Source organism: Coloeus monedula (assembly GCF_965178545.1).
Source record: "Coloeus monedula genome assembly, chromosome: 19".
NCBI classification, from domain to species: domain Eukaryota; kingdom Metazoa; phylum Chordata; class Aves; order Passeriformes; family Corvidae; genus Coloeus; species Coloeus monedula.
Genome location: NC_138799.1, coordinates 9137421 through 9156619, shown reverse-complemented (window position 1 = coordinate 9156619; position 19199 = coordinate 9137421). Strand labels below are relative to the sequence as shown.

Here is a 19199-nt window from a genome sequence, read left to right as displayed (position 1 = left end):
ACATTGCTCTCCACCTTCCTCCACGAAGGTGCAGAACCTCTTGGGTTGCACGTACTGCTGGGAATCAGGAATAACCAAGTCAGTAGTAACTCTAATTCAAGTTAAAATCCCACATGCTGCCTTTATATTCCCTTCCAGGGTTTAACAATTGTGAAATATTTTTGTTCCTTTCCTTTTTTTCCCACTGGAACCTGCTCAGCCTCTCCATCAGCTCTGCTATTTGTTCCCAAGGTTAGACGTTAGCCCTGGCTATTCAGCTCAACAACCCACACAGCACTAATCCCTCCTGGTGGAGTGTCTTTCGCACTAATACATCATGCAGATGATTACTGAAACCTTTGTCTTGCATTTCCCAAATCCAGCCATCAGCAGGGTTTGGCAGTTACATGCCTTTCTCCCAACCTTTAGATTCCCTGTTGTCATCTGCCTTGTTTCTGCCCCACATCACTGATTGTGCATGATCAATCTCTAGAGGCTTCGCTTCTATGTATAACTCAACAAGCTGGCAGAGGAACCAGGAAGACTCATTTGTGTGCTCCAAAATGAATGGAGATCCAGCTCAAGGTCACTGCATTCCAAAGACAGACACATTGCAAGCATTCCTTCCAACTAAAATGGTTTATGGAGTGTTATTTCCCTATTGCTTCTTCAATATCCAACTATTTTTCTGAATGCCACCATCTTATGATGAATCTCCATCGATTGAAGAGATGTGGAATCACTACAAGATTCCATGAGTGTCCAAATATTCTGCATATTCCTAATCACCTCACTAGCAAGGTCCTATATCACTACTTTCCAGTGTAACCCTCATGCTTTTTTCATTAAAAAAACCCAACTTTGCCATGAGCCAATGAAATGAATGAGCCAAAAGAAAGTTTGTAAAGGAAGTTCAGCTCTAGATGTCAGGTTAGAGACATTCCCTGCTACTGGAGCAGACAATAACTCATTTAATGCAGAGAGGTAATTATTTAGTGCCTTGCAAGCTTCTGCTAAACCAAGAGAGTTCACCATCAGCAATCAGAACCATCAGTAATAAATTCTCAATATTGATTGCATCAATATTATGAAGCATCACCTTATTAATAAAATATCAATGGTATGAACCATTAATATGAATCATTTTTTCTACTGACTAGATCTGGAAGGTTTTTCCATTAGAGAAGAAGACACCAGGTGCACCCTGTGTGTGTTACTCCAAAAATCCCGAAGGATTACCCAGGTCCTCATTCTGGAGAGTTGTTTCTTAAGTTTTAGACAGCTGTATGCCAGCTGCAAACCTTGCCTGATGTGAAATGAAAATGTTTCAGAAAATGGAGAAAAAAATGGCAGTTTAAGAGCGTCTAAAAGTAGAAATTAAGACTAGGAAGGTAATAGCTGGAGGTTGTGCATGTGTGAAAGCTGAAGTGGCAGAAAATACAGGGGATTAAGCATCACACATTGCACTGGGTGTGTTTCAGGTAGTTCAAGAAGCACCCCAGAGGTGACCATGACAGTGACTCAAATTATAAACTCAGTAGAAACTCTGAAGAGACATCAATGTCCATTTCCTTAAATTCACCCTCCCAGGAAGTTCTGAGCCATGAGACAGGATTTGTAGACGTGCTGTCATCCTAAAAGGTGAAACCATCCAGTTGATCACCATGTTAATGAGGGGGAACTGATGACTTACCGAAGGAAGGGAAACCATATGGATAAAGACCAAACTACCCCTTAAGGCAAACTTGATTCCAATTGTGCAAATACAGGAAAAAGGCACAGTTTGACATTGTGAAAATAAACATGATTTGTCATTTTGCAGCATGTGAACTTCACCAGGCAAAACGAGGGTCTGTTCTCAGAACTGCATCCAGTACAGTTTGGGACTTCAGCCCTCTCACAATGACTGATGGACTGGCAGCAGCCTCCCTGGATGAGCAGACTTTGGACTATTCAATTTGTGTCAGGGTCAAGAATACTGGGGGGAAATAATAGATATTGGTCCAAATCCTGGCTAGCATTCAGGCCAGCACCATTTATTTCCCGCACTGAGGTGTTGGAGTGGTGATGGTCACTGTGGGGCCATTCACAGTTGAGAAAAACAAGTCAGTCTCTGACATACTGTGCCAAAAGCACTGCCAGTTACTAAGTACCTCTTTAAATTAAGGTGTTTGGAGCCAGAATGTAAGTAAGAGCTGGAAACACATTGGAGGATGACTCTCAGTTCAGAGCTCTGATGGATGAAGGCTGTCACCTAAGAAGCCAACACCGGCTCCTCAAGTGTTAGACTAATTTTAGCTAAGGTAGAAAAACCAACTACAGAACTCTAATGGAGGTTTCTATCCAAGCTCCAAATTCACTTTAAAAGGACAAGGAGGATTATATCAGCCACCCAGAAACAGCCTCAGCAATGTGGCAGCAGAGCAAAATATGGAAGTGAGTGGTGAGACAAACTTCTGGGCTGCCGGGATAAAGGACTGTGGCAGGAGATGCAGGACGAGATGAGGTGTGAAGGCAGAACACAGCGAGTGTGGGCCGTGGTGGTAGAGAGAAAAGCAGACACAGAGAAGTGAGTTAACAACCCCACGACAAACTAGAAATGTTGACAGTTTCTTGGGACTGAGCCAGGCATGAGAACACTCACCGTGGCAGGGCTGACTTATCTCTGACTTTAAAATCTTCCTCAAACAGCATCACCAGTGTTGCCCCAAAACAACCACGTCATACCCAGGCTGAGGAATTGCCCCTATTTCCCTGTGCAGTTGATCTACGAAATGCAAACTGAACATCAGGGCTGGAAGTTGGTTAGTCTTTCTTCCTAGAAAACACAGAGCCATTCCCTCAATAAGTTCCATAAAAAGGAACAACAAGAAAGACTAAACCAGGATCCCCTGAAATTTCCCCCACTTTTCCATCCAAGCAGCAGCACGAGAGGTTGTGGTTGATAAGGAGAAAATTGCAAATGGTAGTAGGAAGACCCTTCAGCAGCGCTCCTGGAGTTACACAGCACGCTCCATTATCTGCTGCTTGGCCAAGGAAAGGAAGCTGGGAAGGGATAGGAGCACTGCTGAATAACCTCAGTCATTAATTCCATGGCCAGAATGATGGTTTATGAAACAAACATTTGAAGAAACTGGAAACTGAGTAGCCTAAACCAACACTTAACACCCAATTCTCCCCTACTCTGCTGCTGTCCTGCATTTCCCGGGTACCATTGGTATTCACTGTGGTAGCACAAGGACACTTAGTACTTTTGGCAGCAGTTTTGTAATGACTGAAGAGAATTCAAAGGACAGCAGCCAGACACTGTGATGTGTTTTATTAGCTCCCAGATGTGCAGGTAAGGTGAATCTTTGGGAAATGAGTTTTGCTGCCACGGGTTTTCTAACATCACTCAAGGTCTCAAAATCTTATAGTGGAACAAAAGGCTGTCATAGAATTTGAAAGTCATCTTTGGCAAAGCATCTTTTCTGAATCTGTTCATTTCTTACACAGAAATACAAATGCATGACATCTTTGATGATATTTGCCCAGCTGAAAACAGGAGGTCAGCTGCTGAGGCTGTGTGTTTTCCACACGAATTATAAGTGACTGAGCCTCTGTAGGCATTTCCTGGGATATATTCTGGTGTAGATGATCCAGAATCTGGAGATACTTTACCAGGCTGTATAAAATAGTGTTTGGTGCATCCTGGATTGCAGAACATCAAAATAACAAAGAGTATTTTGCTTAAAGAGTAAAATTGTTCCTGCCAGAATTAGAAGTCACCCCCGAACAGCAGAGTTGCCCCATCCCTGGAAGTGTTCAAGGCTAGGTTGGATGGGGCTTGGAGCAGCCTGTTCTAGTGGAAGGTGTCCCTGTCCACGGCAGGGGGTGGAACAAGATGAGCTTTAAGATCCCTTCCAACCCAAACCATTCTGTCATTCCATGAAGAGTGGACTTCTTTACCACCTAAGCAAGGTTCACCTTCTGCTATGGGGCCAACTTCTCTGGGAAATAGTGTGCATCCCCTGGCTTCTGGAGGAGGTCAGCTAAGGCATCACATCTGGTCCACAGGAAACTCAGGAGTTTTCTAAAAGGGGTGGTTATGACATGAAGGTCGAACTGCCCAAGTGGGAACCTTGCCAGTTGCTATTTGCGGCTGTGGAATTGGCACTCGGGACGCTGGAGGTGGCTCCTCGGCCACACCAAACATGAGCTCCACTGCAGTCTAAGACCACTGTAAAAAAAGCAATGCAAGCAACAGAGCAGCACAGCCTTCGTTCTGTGGGACTGTGGTGAAAGAAGGGGCTGTGAGCGGCCTCTGCTTCCAACAGAGAGGGCTTTGTCTAGGAACACCAGGGAGAGGCTGTGGACAGCAAAAGGGAATCAGATCAAGCACTGCCACAGTGCAGGCAAGTTGGGGAAAGCAGATTAGAATATTCTAAATACTGGAGAGTGGTGGTATAAGACAGTCTCTTCTCTCATAGAAAGTCTACAATAAATACAGGAGGGAGCATTTATGGAGTGAGGTTAACAGTGAGACTGAGCATATCAGATGACAAGATAAACCCAGACCTACTCCTGGAGAAAACGTGCTTCTACCAGGCTGGAGGGGAATGGGGAGCACTAAGAATAAAGACCAGGCAAGAGCTCCTTGCCAGCCCCAGTTCCTCTGCAGTGCATGGGCAGCAGCAGCAGCAGCTGCTCTGGCGTCTCCTCCAGCTCCTCGGAGCCCTCCTGAGGTACTGAGCACACCGGGAAGGTGTTCTGCCTTTAAAAGCCTTAAAGAGGAGCAAAATGGAGCAGGCATCAAATCCTGACTGGTTGTTCCTCACCTGACACCGAGGGGACTGCCAGGTAGCTCTGAGCAGTGGAAGGTCTGTAGGCAGCGGAGGGGGAGGACTGGAAAAAGGGGAAATTCATGTCACAGCAGAAGATAAGAAAATAAGAGACTTGAGGAGGAGTTTTGCTTTGCCCACCAGACAATTGAAAATAGATCAAAAGAAGAACCCAAAGGGTTTGTTTGAGATGACAGCTCCTAAGGAAGAAAGTGGGGCAAATTTCATACATTTCAACATTTTAAAATAATTTTCTTTCTGCCCGGGAAGTAGATGGGAAGCAAACAAAAGGGAGTAGGCCAGATTCTGATATCACTGGGTGAGACAGATTTGAGTCTACTGCAGTGAAATCAGAATCTGGCCCATAAGTAGGCAGTTCCACTCCCTGCAATGACAAACAAGTGAGTTCTGAGTTAGGGAATGACAGACGGAGAAAGAAGGAAAGGACTTCTATAAGTGAAATACAAGATTCTTTTTTTCACAGTCTCAAGACCTGTAGAGAAACATGGTTAGGAGTAAGGATGAACTCCTTTTAAAGACTCAGTTGAGCTGAATTTGCTTTGGCCTGACCATGACACACACGGGCAGCTTGTCCTGCCCAGCTGGTTTATGGTACATTGTAGCCCACAGTTACGGGAATAAACTCCTAATGTTTTTAGGTTCTGAGCATTTTCTGGAAACAGGACCTACCCTGGCAAAAGTATGACAATAACCCCAGGTATGAGCAGTGATCTTCATCAAATTCATCAGGATGGAACAAAAATACAAACTGTCATGGGGACAAATTTCCAGGACTGGCAGGACCCCGGAGGTGTCAGACAGAATCTGTCTCAAAAACAGCCTATGCTTTGAAGTTTCCACCTCTCAAAACAGCCAAACTTTTTCAAAGGCAGACACCCAGTAAATGTGTATTTAACCTCCTGAGGTTTCTTCTTCTGCTGCTGGCTCCATCCTCCACGGTGATGAAGGCGGCTCACAGCAGCATTGTGGTGTAGCAAATTCACATGAGGTGTGTTTTGCACATGACCTGCATCAATAGTTCATGATTTCTTTTATAATGACAGCATTAAACATCTCCAGGCAGAGGCTCATGGGATCTGTGCTCATTCGAGTAACTTAAGGACAGGCTTGTGAAACTCTCAGCAACCAGCAGGAGACAAATAATCAAACTTGGGACAGTTTAACATAGACCGTTCCAATCTAATGCTGTTCCTTGTGGTCTGAGGGGAGAGCTCAGGACAAGAATAGCCCATTTGACCACCAGCACCACAAAGCAGGTTTTGAAAGTAAAAGGAGGTGCACCCTCGATTCCTCTTCTTGAGGGTTATTTTACAAGAGGAATGAGAAGAAAGCGAATGCAGCAGCTGCGTGTACTGTGGTGTCAGTCCAGTGAGACAGGGGAGCTGTACTGGTGGAAAATCAAACAAATGAACACAGTGCACAGATAGATATTTGTGTAGAGATGAACATTTTTTGGCATGTCTGATCTCCTTTGCTCACTATTGCTCAAATCACTCAGCAAAAGGCTTCAGAACCTGTCAGCAGAGAAATCCTCCTAAGGAAAAAAATACACAACTGTTTCTCTTCTCCCCTGGCAGAGTCCAACACTGAGACACTCTCACTCACTATAAATAGAGGTTCTGCACTGATGTCCAAGGGAAGTGTAAAGCCATGCCATTAAGGAAACCCAGTCCTGCATGACGTGCTGGGATGGACACTGTGTTCAGGCAACTTCTGTTACAACAGCCCCACTCTGCATGTCATGCTTTTCTTGTGGTCTGTGATGCTATCTGTCAGTCAGCCTTCTCTGTGCTGATATATTCAGAAAACTTGTCATTTAAACATTCAGATATTCATGTGTTGCAGTAAATCAGGCTGACAGTCGGCTCTGGAACTGAGGCACAGTATTTAATCACAGAATAGATGCAACAAGCAGAACCATTGGTCCAAATTTCCCATGGTACCTTACTAACTGCCTTATTTTTAATATACAGTCAGCTCCTTTCAACTTGTATTCCCTGTTTCCACAAGCACTTGCTGTCAAATGATCCTGAAAATAATTCTGCTCCATATCTCCAAACCATCCCAGAAGTCCCACATTTGCCAGAAAGAAATTGGCTGGTTGGTGGGATTTTGGGGTGGATGACTGTGGGTGTATTTACCTGCCTGCAGGTGACTGCTGGAGCCAAGTGACCACTTCTGCAGCTGACATTCACAGCCCTCATTCCACTGGTGCAACTCCTTTGGGAGAATCCCCTGTTTCACACTATTAATAGTGTGCATGTGTGTGCTCCAAGTATCCACAGCTGCCCAAGAGCTGCAGGAATGTGGCATGTTGGCAGGAGAGAGCTTGATCCAAGACATTGCAAATGTCTGGTGTCCCATGAGAAAACAAGAAAGGCTTCTCTACCAGGTCCCACACCCAACGTTTTACTGCAAAAAGAGGGCTGGCAGCTGCAACAGTTAATGGAGCAGTAGCTCTGCAGAAGATGATGGAGAAGGAGGGAGCAGCTCGGCCCCTCTCTCCTCGAGTGTCTCCCACAGCTATCGGATATCGCCTCCTGTAAGTGCCTGCTCAGCACAGGGAGACAAAAATTGCTATTGACAGAAGTCCCCCGCATACAGGGCCCTCTGCTGCAGAGCTGCTCGAGTCTGGAGTGCTGGAAACCTATTTTAAATGACAACAGAGCAGCAATGCTATGGGAAGATCTTTTTGTGTAGAGTTTTCAGGATTAGGTCAGGGAGAAAACAAAAGTACAGCCTTGTGTTGACAAATATTGTCAGACACTTGAGGGTTCTGCTTTCCAGTGCTGATTTGTGCAAACACTTCCAGGGCATCAGGGAATGTTGTCATGTATGAACACTAATCACAGGAAATGGCTGTTCTCAAAGACATGGCTGATGTTATGGACAATAACGGGATCATGTAATGCATGGCCACCAAATTAATAAGTATTTGCACCCTAAGCATTAACTTTCAGTCTCAGTCGTGAAAAAATAAAAACCCAGTGAGCAATCTGCAGTGGCAGAGGCAGGATTATTAAAGGATTATTTGAGAAAGAGCAAGGAGAAGGCAGTATGTCATCAGAATTTGGGATCACTACTTTGATTTGCTGTTGAAACCTCTATGTATTTTAAGATCTCAAACCCCAAAACAAAGCTTAATCTTCACTTAGGCACTACAGTTCCCTCCCTTATCACGTTATCCGAGTACATCACACTCTAATTATAGTTGTCTGAACAACACTTGGTGAGATTGGGAAGTACTAACCTTGCCAGAGAAGCCCTTGAACACAGAGTAGAACCAAGTCAGAAATGCTTTTTAGTTCTTGAATGCATACAGTTAAGTGTGCTGCAACCAGTGGAAAAAAGTTGTTCTTACACCATCAACAACACTTCAGAAAATTTACCTCTTCATTATAATTAACACAGATCCTGAAGTCCTGGCTCAAAATTCAGAACAAAGATGTTGTTATTGTGAAGGAAAAAAATACATTCTAATATTTGTATTTCTAAAAGCATCATTAAAAACATATCAGTAATCATTCAAAGAAAGGAGTAATACTTACAGCATCTCAGTGGGATATTATATCTCACTCTCAAGAGGTATCCAGAAGTGCTTCTCAATATTTTAGTATCTGTTAGGCAGTGATTCCAGTTTATTTACCTCTCTCTAGTGGGTACAGCAGTATGAGTTAAATATTCCATCTTCCTGTCCCAAGGATATAAGGGACTGTATCTCCAAACTCAAGCAAGGAAGAAAATCTCTCCCACATCACCTCCTGGGGTGGGAAATGGCTTCATGTGCCTCAGTGACTGTGGACCAGTGGCCTTGTTTGCCTACATATTTCTTCAAGGCAGCTGCTGAGAAGCCTTCGAGAAGAGCTTCAAGGAGCCCAGACCTTGTGCAGATGCTGCAGAATGGTTGTTACTGAGTTTAACTGAGGCATTTCCTTTTCTGCCACCTCTGCCATTCCAGGGCTTTTATTCTTTTTGCATTGCTTTACGTGCCAGGGCATGGAGATGGGTATTCCACCAAATCCCAGCTTTGCTTTGTTCTTACTTTTAATGTATAAATACAACTCAGACTCTGCTGTTGTGCTTTTAGAGCTGACCACTGCTTCAGTAGCTTCTCCAGCTAGTTTTAATTTTTGCCAAATCTGAGTTTCAAAGTCCATCATTATGAAGAAAAGAGGTATTGTTACTTTTCCTAGCAAGCCTTTATTTATACTACTTTGTGGATTGAAAGAGGCCTCAATACCCTGTAAATCACCAGGGTTCTTGATAGCAACTTCAAGCCTCACTGAGAGTTTAATAAGCTGCTGCTGAATTACATTGCATTTGTTCAGTTTATAGAAAAAAGTTATCCAGTTGGCTGCTGTTACTAGTTATCAAATACCACAGACGTTAAAGAGGACCTTGAACCAGTATCTCTGGTCTGAACTACATCAAAATACTGAGGAGAATATTTTGGATTCCTAGGCATTGATACAAGTCCAAATTTCACAGTCATTTGCTATTTCTATATTTTAGCCAGATAAATAATGACCAATCAATAATGATCAATCCCAGAATTCCTAAAATCTGAAAATAAAAACAACTCTCAAATTCATCCAGATTTTGAATTTTTTTTTTTTTTTTTTTTTTTTTTTTTAGTGGGGGGGGAGGTGTGGTTATCCTGTTCTTTGCCTCTGCTAGTCTTGCTAATACTCTTTCATGTGAGAGGCTCTAAATATAAGAGCCAGGAAATTAAGATCTCATCACTGCTGTCCTGCTGGTGCATTCCTGCCCTGCGGTGGAAGGAATGGCTTCATGGCCTCTGTGAAAGTTCTGCTGAGGGGCCCGTTTCACTCAGCAGTTTAATTATGTTGGACCATTTTACAGAGCCCAAACCCCTCCATCAGTCCATCAGTGCTGCAGTACAAGAGACTTGGGGAACATTTCAGTCTTGCAGACTTCTTGTCTGTTAAGTTCTGGAACTGCAGTGTTCTGAAACCGCAGTGTTTGTTTGGGCTGTTGCCATGTCCACACTCTGTGAACGTGCAAAAGGAGCTTATGGTGGGTGCACAGAGCTCTCTCCTTCAGGCATCTCCCTTGTCTGCACTGGGAGCTTGGTGACCTGGGATACTTCTATTTTTTTATCAGCTCTGGATAAATTCAACCAATTACCTTAACTTTTATTGGAGAATCATAGAATCATGGAATGGTTTGGGTTGAAAGGGATCTTAAAGCCCATCTCATTCCACACCCTGCCATGAGCAGGGACACCTTCCACTATCCCGGGTTGCTCCAAGCCCCATCCAACCTGGCCTTGGACACTTCCAGGGATGGGGCAGCCACAGCTTCTCTGGACGAGCACCCTCACAGGGAGGAATTTCTTCCTAATATCCCATCTAACCCTGCCTTCTGTCAGTGTGAGAAGGACACAGAATACAATACCTACAGAGAGAGAAGTGTATACAGACTGAGAGATGGCCCTACCTATACACACATAGGCACAGTCATTGGAAAGCCTATTTCCACAGGAAATTAGGATGGGAAGATTATTTAGATTTTTCCTTAATAAATAGAGAGGATAAAAATCACACTCTGAATGTATTTCCGGTAAATTGCACGCCTTAATGGAGAGACCCAATGAAATGACCATCCAGTCTCAGAGACTCTGTAATGCTGGGAATGATTCAGTTTCATTGCGTGAACTGCCATGAAAATAAGCACTGGGATCTTTAAAACTTGAGATTTGGGTTGCCATGCCCAAGAGCTGTCAGGAGCAACAGACACAGTGATGGCCATCACGGGGATGCTCAGGCACACAGGCTCAGCAGGAGCAGTCCCAGCTGAAGTGCTCTCCCCACCTGGCAGCCAGGACAGGTGTGTCACTTCCAGATGTGACATGAGCCACTTACATGTTGTTCCCAGCCTTTGAAGTGCCGTGCAGAGAAAGCCTGAGCCGCTGCTGCAATTAGAGCCGATACATCATTTACTGGAAGAATTAAATGCGCTGTAGTAGCAAGCCTGCAGTTGACACTCACAGGGTGCAATTTAAATCCTCCGGATTAGTAATTCTTTTGAGATCTTCGTAATCATTGGTAATAGGTAGTGAAATAAATCCACATTTATATCCTACAGACTGCAGCTGTGCTTCTGTTAAAGTAGCATTAACTAATGGGTTTTAAATCCTTCTGCCAGCTCAAGCTGTAAGCACCAAGGCTCCTGTGCAGGGATAACTCAGCCTGGGTGATGTGTTCCTAAGCAGGAGAGCACTGGTTAATGAATAATGAAAGCACCACGGCACAGTCACAGCTCAGGGCTCACTCCTGCAGGAAGCTCTCTCGGGAGAGGTCCCCACGTAGCTCCTTGTGCCACAGCGACCCAACTCCAGCTCAGACTGTGGATAACTGTGATGGGAAAGAACACAAAATGCTCATGGAAAGCTTTACCGACGTGGACAAAGTGCTGAAGTGTCCAGTCGAGCGAGGGGTTTGTCCGGTCAGCTGCAGCTTTGTCCCTTCAGGTATCAGGAGTGCACACTGTGCCCTGATTTACTGCACAGGCTCCCAGTTAACTAAACAAATATGCTATTAAAAGCTGAGCCAACCTTGAGTGGGACATATGGGCTTAAACTTCAGGAGGAAGAGATTTATAGACTTGTTTTTGCAGCCTAGAGAGTAATTGAAGAGGCCTCAGACAATTCAGCATTTACCAGCTCTGATAAGGGAAGGCTGCACTTCACTGGCATGAGATGGGAAGGGTGATGGGAGCAAGATTGGCACTTAGAGCCCCAGCCATGGAGCAGGGACTCAGCATGACGGCCACTCTTGGAACAAAAAGAAGATTTGCAAACCCAGTATGCTTGTAAGATAAGCACGGCACTGCTAAAGTGAAGCACTTAGAGATTAAAAAACTCAAGAGAATGATATAAGTGGCTGAAGGAAAGAGCCCAGGAATCCTGGCTGTCCCTTCCTTCAGCCCAATCTGCTCAAAATTCACTACTTTAAAGATGGTTTCTTGACAGGTAAAAAAAAGCACATTTACCTGGTTCTGTTCTTTATGGGTTCTGTTTGCTTTGTTTTCATTTAGGCATCTACAAAGGACATTGTTTCCGAATCAACCACTTCCCTGAAGACAATGACTACGACCACGACAGCTCCGAATACCTTCTCCGTGAGTGACAGTGATACCTAACACACAGATATGGCCTGAGAGGCTTCCCTAGGTGTCTGTTCTGTAGAGTTTTACTCACTGCCAGACTGGCCCAAACTGGGTTGCACAGCTCAGTGGTGGCACATGTCCAGTTCATGCTGCAGCTGACACAACCATCACCCTTGGGGACCCCAATTTCATAGTCATTGAATCATGGAATGGTTTGCGTTGGAAGGGACCTTGAAGACCACCTAGTTTCAACCCTCTTGCCATGGAGTTTCAAGGATTTTTTCCAAGGGTTTGCTTCGGCCAGAGTAATGCTCATGATTTTGGTGTCCATTCTCTAAACATCATATGGCAAATTTTCAAATGAAAACTACAGCTATCATGCCCAGATTGGCGAGGATATTTTACAGAGGGAGTATTTATTGGGTTAGTGTAACAAAACAGGTTTGAGAAGTGGGTTCCAGCCCATTAGGAAGATTTACCTAATGCTTAAACCCAACCCTTACTCAAGCCTCAGCCTGTAACAGCTGCTGAGCCACCTTCCCCTACAGTGAAATTACTGAACTGTAGGAAGGAATCTGAAATTTCTGCAGCTAACAGCAAAAGCCCAGCATGAACAGGGGCTGTGGCTTCCCTGCCTGGCCAGCCACCCACTGCTGCTCCATGCTGGCATGTGATTCCCTCCAGAAGGGGCTTCATCCACCAACCTGGTGCTTGAAACAAGGGCAATTGTTTCACCTCCTCCACGTGACCATTCTCTCAGCTGATGGGAAGTCTTGGAACCCAACCATGAAACCTGCAAAGCTGAAGTTGGGTTCCCCTTCCCCAGAGGACTCCTTGCGTTGTTGTTCCTTCTGAACGAAAGAGCTGAGCAGCCAAGCTGAAGGCAGTGCCCTTTACCAGGGAGAGGAACTGCAGCTCACAAGATGTTGGGAAATCAGGGAGCAGGGAACAATGCCGCTGGCAAGGCAGAGAACTCCTCAATTACAATATTAATTACCTGAAACACCACTTCTAGAACCACTCTGCCCTTCTGCTCACTTCTGGGCAACAACTTCTAGTTGCTAAGACATGAAGAAGGAAAAAAATCTCCAAAAAGTTTGCCTCACTAGAAAGCCCAGATGTTTTTTTCCTCTTTGCTCTTGTCAATTTAGATCAGTCATAGCACCCAGGTGACATAATTTCAGAGCTCAGGCGGAGTGTGAGCACAGCTGCATTTATCTTTCATACAAAGCCTTGGAACTAATGTTAAATTGATGCCAAGTCAGCTTTAGGAAACAAACATTATTAGTAAAATGGAAGAGGAATTAAGTAGCATCTTGATAAAAGTACACTTTGCCTTCTTTATATGGAGAAAAGTGAGAACTGGGAAAAACGGTCTCCAGCTCCACATTAAGACATGAGACTGGTAAATTGTTTGTAAGTGTGCTTGTGACGAGTGTTCCTAAAAGCTGTTTGCAAAAGTGACTAAGTACAGACCTTAAAAACAAGTTGGTCCAACCCTTTATGTCTTCTGCAGAATCAGTCTCCGGTGTCTCCCCCACAGAGCAGAGCTCATCTCACAGAGTCTGCACGAAGACAAGGCTCCTTGGCTTTAACTTTCATAAGAAGAACTGCAGTTTCCCATGCATACAGTTGATTTAGAGATTACTGAAAGGTTACATGTCTAAATCCAAAGGAGATGACCTCATACCTATATGTAATAGGGACCAAATCATTGTCTAAGACAGGAGGATATTTGCATCCTGTTTCAAAGGGACGTGAGAGCTTCCGTCCCATTTTTGCCCTCTGCAACGCCTTTGCAGTCTACTGGCTCCATATCATTCTCCACTATTTCTGGCCATTTCTTGGCACAGTTTCTCAGAGGGACATGTTGGGACTAATCCTTATTTTTCCTGCCTGGCTTAGACAAAGGCACCAACACTCATGTATTTCGTGCTCCTGAAAGAGCAGCGTGAGGGGTCTCAGCCTCTACCACTGTCCCCAATTTAATTTGGGCTTCAGAGAAATGCAAACATTGTAGTGCTAGCAGGATCGAGCCCTGGTCGAAAACCCCATGGAAATCAGGGACAAAACCGACTCATTTTAGGAGACTTTGGCCCAGGGTGTGGGTAGAGGCAGGAGTTTGGATTTTGCCCTTTGGTGTTCAAGCTGCTCCCTGCAAAACCAAGCGAATGACAGCACGGTGACAACTGACACGTGCAGAGGAGCTCAGACAAGACCCTTTCTATTGAACCTTCCCCGTGGCAACACGCGCCAATCTGCATGTCTAAAAACATCCCCCTCACATGCCTGTGCAGGGCCCCAGCGAGCAGCAGATGTCCCACTGCCAGCACGGAGAGCCCGCGCGGTCCCCGGGCTGCTGCCGCATCCCCAGCGGCAAACGTGCCCCGACTTCCCTCCTCTCCCGCTTCCCTCCTCTGCGGCATTCCTTTGGGCACACAAAACCCGAGCTGCTCCCATCCAGCATCACAGGAAACACAAGCACCTCTCCCTTTGCAGAAGGGGGATCTCATCCTCACTGTGCGCTAGGGATGTCGGCGCTCTGTTGCTCTGAGCAAGGGCACCCCGTTTCAGGGACATCTCTACAATTTTATCCCTCCTTCCCTGCATGCTAGAGCATCCTGTTTTCAAAGCCATTCCCTCGGCTCTTGCCTTTCTGGAGATTAAAAACCCGAGCCGAGCAGGGTTTGCAGCCCCATGGGGAGGAGCAGCACCGCGGCTCCACCGAAGGAGGTGTCACCACACATAGCGGAGCACAGCAGGCGATGCAAACCGACAGGACGGTAAACAAGGGGGGAGAAAAAGCCAGGCAGAAAGCAAAAACCAGATTGCCGTAATGCTTTTTGATGTGCTGTCATTTTATTACCAGTATCAGGAGACATATGTAAATTCTACGTGGTACCTTATGAGCTTCCTTTGAAATTATGGAGCTAAAAGTACATATTGTGAGAAAAAATATACTGTGGAGTTTTTCAGGAAGAGAACACTGTGTGTTTTGTTTCTCTTCGCAATAATTCCCTACTACCGAAAAATCATCTCTGGAGATTATTAGTACAAATGGAACAACCCACCCCCTACATTTGGCATGTCTGACAAGCTCCTTCCAATGATATCACTGAAGCATTTTGGGAAAGCTCTTTGACTTAACTGGAATCATTATAAACAGCATGACCATAAAGTACAGGAAACAACATCCATAAAGGGTGGGCCACAGGAGATTTTAAGCCTTTAGCCAGGGCACAAACAGACAGAGATTTGGGGTGCCTTAATGTCCAGCAGCAGAGACTGACTTTGAATCTTTTTCTAATAATTGACTGTAAAAACTGACCCAAAAGCCAAAGTGCTGTTAATTCATACCACACACGTGAGGGTACACCCAGGACAAGGGAACAGGCTCTCACCTCTCAACGGGCTTTGACCAGAGACCTTACACCCACCCGCATCACTTGGATTTGGCAGTTCCTGCAAGACGCTGTCTGAATAGCAATGCACCCGCCTGGACTGGGCTCAGATCCGGCTGGAAAAAGCCCCATCTGTGAAGGACACGTGCAGCGACGCTGCTAGTTTGGGAATGGATGGGCTTTTCTCGCTGTTGCAGATCGATAAAGGCAGAAGCTTCCCAGGCAGGAACTGTCTTTTTGGGTTTGTGTCTGCACCCTCCCTCCAAGGCCCGGGCCGAGCGGGGGCTCCGGGGTCGTGCAGGGCACACAGAGCGATGCTGGTGCAGCCCCCCAGCCCTGTCCCTCCCGCAGCCACTGGGAGCTCTGCCACCAGTTACCAGGGGAATCGTTAGGAAGCGATTCACTGAGTCGGGAACGCCACGGCCATCGACAGCAAAATGAGAAAGCAGCAGCTGTAACATCTGCCCGTTTCCCCCGGGGAAACGGGCGCCGCTCGCTGTGCGTGTCAGCCAGGAGAATGGACCCGGAGAGACCGCGGCGGTCACGGCACCGCAGCGGCCCAGATCGCGTTTTCTGCTCTCCATTCATTCAGCCCTGGGGTGCCCGTGGCCTCCCAGTCTGCTGTGGGATTTCCATGCCACTGTGACAGCAGCCCCGACTCTCACTCGCCTTGGGATCCCCCCCAGCCTGGCACCCCTCGCACTACCAGGGCTCCCCTCTGTGCTCTCGCCTTTCCCCGACTTCAGAGTGATCCTGTTTTCCGCAGCAGTATTCAGCACCTTATCTCCCCGACTTTAAAAAAAAAAAATCCTCTCTCTAGAGCAATAAAACTCGGTTCCTCACTCTGCCTTTCAGGAACCCCTGCCAGCTTTTAAACCTGAATGGTTTTTACAATACAGACATCTCTCTTCTCATGCTTGTTTATTTTTTCTCAGCCCTTTTGTTCCTTCCCTGCCACTACCCTGTCGATTGCTACTCTTTGTTGTGACCCGACTTTGAAAGCTGGCTTGAAGTAGTGTTTTAATATTTTTGTGGGGGATTTTATAGCCCACGCTGGTGAATGGACTGAAGCATACAGAATTTTAAATGACTATTTTGCTGTCAGGAAACTAAACACATACATCTAAGATACACTTGTTAAAATTCCTTCCTTAGAAATCTGAAAGGTTTTGATGTCCTTAATATCTAGCGAAAGAAAAAGGGGTTATTAGCCGTGCTTGCTGGCAACATGGGTGCTGCTGACTTCAAGAGCTCTAATTTGCTCACCTTGGGTGTGCACCACGGAACAGATCCGTCTGCTCCAGCTGTCCCAAACGTTGTAGGGTTCACAGCCAGCTCATGAATTTTTCACTGCTGCTCCCTGCGTGATGCTGGGTCTTACTGTCACTTACCTCATGCTTTGCCAGAAATATTCTGCACACGGTGGCATCAGAAAATGCCAGTAACACTGGACTTCCTGGGAGAAAGCTCAAAAGACTGAAGCCACTCAGTTGAGAGTCTGTCACACTGACCACCTCATGGCCTCATCATCCCAAAAACATTCCCAGAAATGCAGAATCGGTGATAATTCTAGCAAAAAGGAATTAAAAAAAATAGTAAGTTAGATTAGGGAAAATTTCTTCACTGAAAGGGTTATAAAGCACGGGAATAGGCACCCCTGAGTATGTTCAAAAACATGTGGATGTGGCACTCAAGGATATGGTTTAGTGCTAAGCATGGTGGAGGTGCTGGTTTCACAGTTGGATTTGATGATCTTAAAGGTCTTTTTCAACCTTAACAATTCTCTGGTTCTATTAAATCATTCTTCTTAAAGATTTTAGGAAAAAGCAAGGGTTTTGCGACTCTAATCTCCATGCTTCCACCCAAGGAGGCATTGGAAATGATTACTGTCTCTCTTCCTTTCCTACCTGTCTCCCTCCAGGCATTGTCCGTGCCTCCAGCGTGTTCCCCATCCTAAGCACAATTTTGCTGTTGCTGGGAGGACTCTGTGTCGGAGCAGGAAGGATTTACAACAGCAAAAACAACATTATTCTCAGCGCTGGGATTCTCTTTGTTGCAGCAGGTATGTTTAAATTGAGTTCTTAAGAAGTCCTGCCTTTTTCAACTGGAAAAGACTGTGGAAAAGCTCCTTGGCAGTGCTTTCTCTGCATCCCTTTCCTGAACGGAGGGCATTAACAAAACCACACCAGGCAAATTTCTCAAGAAAAAATTTTGCTCTTGAAGCCCTACAACAAGTATGTTCTAGAAAAGCTTTTGGTTTTCCTGCAGAAGGAAGTGAAATTCGGTAACAAGCATGTTTTACACTATTTAAAATGTATTAAACGTTAGATGAATCAGGCATCTCTTATACCTAGGGCCTTTTTTTTTAATATGAAGGCAGAAAACATTCACCTCTGATAGGTGAACCTGTTTTTCACACTAGAGACATCTGAGAGAGTCAGCCCCATTGTTAATACCTCTCCCTGAAGCCTGGATTAAGCATGCTGCATTTAGATGAAAATTCAGCAAGATGGAAGAGAACTTATCTTGATCAAGGTGAACAGCCATAGCCCTGAGCTCCAAATGTATTTTTATCATTCTTCTGGATGTTAGAATCCCACTAACAATACTAGCAAGCTCCCATACGCTTCTTCTTTCCCACTGTGGCAGTGAAGAGATGGGAAAAAGTCCTGCTGAGTATTTTGGGGATTCATGTGAGCACGCGTGACCCATATGTTGATCTATTGGTTGTTTTTCAGGAATATTTTGAAACCTTGAGATAAATGTAAGAGTAAATAAATATAATAAAATTTCCTTGTCCCAGTCTTAGAGCCATTCAGGTCCAGAAAGTAACGTGGCTTGAATTTTATCTCCCCAGGCACATAACCACTGATTTATGTTTTGTTTCCTCCAGGTCTAAGTAATATCATAGGGATCATTGTCTACATATCGAGCAATGCAGGTGACCCAAGTGACAAGCGAGATGAGGACAAAAAGAACCATTACAACTATGGTTGGTCTTTTTATTTTGGAGCCTTGTCTTTTATTGTGGCCGAAACCATAGGTGTTCTGGCTGTGAACATTTATATTGAGAAGAACAAAGAGCTGAGGTTTAAGACCAAGAGGGAATTCCTTAAGACTTCTTCCAGTTCTCCTTATGCCAGGATGCCAAGCTATAGGTACAGGAGGCGGAGGTCCAGATCCAGCTCCCGATCCACGGAGCCTTCTCCATCCAGGGACATTTCTCCGGTTGGCATGAAGATAGCAGGCACCATCCCCATGAACGAAATTTCCATGTACACCCTTTCCAGGGAGCCTTTGAAAGTTACCACGGCTGCCAGCTACAACGCAGACCAAGAAGCCAGTTTCCTGCAGGTCCACAACTTCCTCCAGAAGGAATTTAAGGAAGGACTCCACGTGAACATGGTCAACAGGAGAACGACACCTGTTTGAAGCACCTTCCTTCCTCGTGCTTTTTGAAGAGATGTCCAAACAGGGTGGATCTGTCAGGAGCGATGTTAAAATACCCTCTCACCTCTTTAATTGTGGCATGTGTTGAGGTAGCAAGTGGAGATCCTCTGGACCAACATAAAGATATTTACATGCTCATAGCTTTTTTTGAAGCTAATTGGAGTTTGTTGATTTCCGTTCTTGGTGTCACAAGATGAAGGCAGTTCATGTTCCTGCACTTTTGTAGTGTGTACACAGTCTTGGAGAAACTGCAAAGGACTGGCCACCAGTGTGTTTTAAAGGATTACAGAAAAATTGTTGTACAACTTTTTTTTCTAATATTGAGATCCCTTAATACAAACTTGCAAATATAATTTTTAACCAAGCCCAAGGATGAATATGAACTACTCATCAAGTG

At 45.1% G+C, this 19199-nt stretch overlaps 1 protein-coding gene across 1 annotated transcript in view; it reads left to right on the top strand.

The window, feature by feature from the left end:
• Positions 1-18784, top strand: part of CACNG4 (calcium voltage-gated channel auxiliary subunit gamma 4) — a gene marked incomplete at both ends in the record, with an annotated part of 39500 nt that extends 20716 nt beyond the window's left edge. Inside the window, 3 exons of the mRNA XM_082294002.1 lie at positions 11880-11963; positions 17274-17414; positions 18246-18784. Coding sequence (XP_082150128.1) covers positions 11880-11963; positions 17274-17414; positions 18246-18784 — 764 coding nt within the window. The remainder of the gene's footprint in view (positions 1-11879; positions 11964-17273; positions 17415-18245) is intronic.
• Positions 18785-19199: the final 415 nt, after the last annotated feature.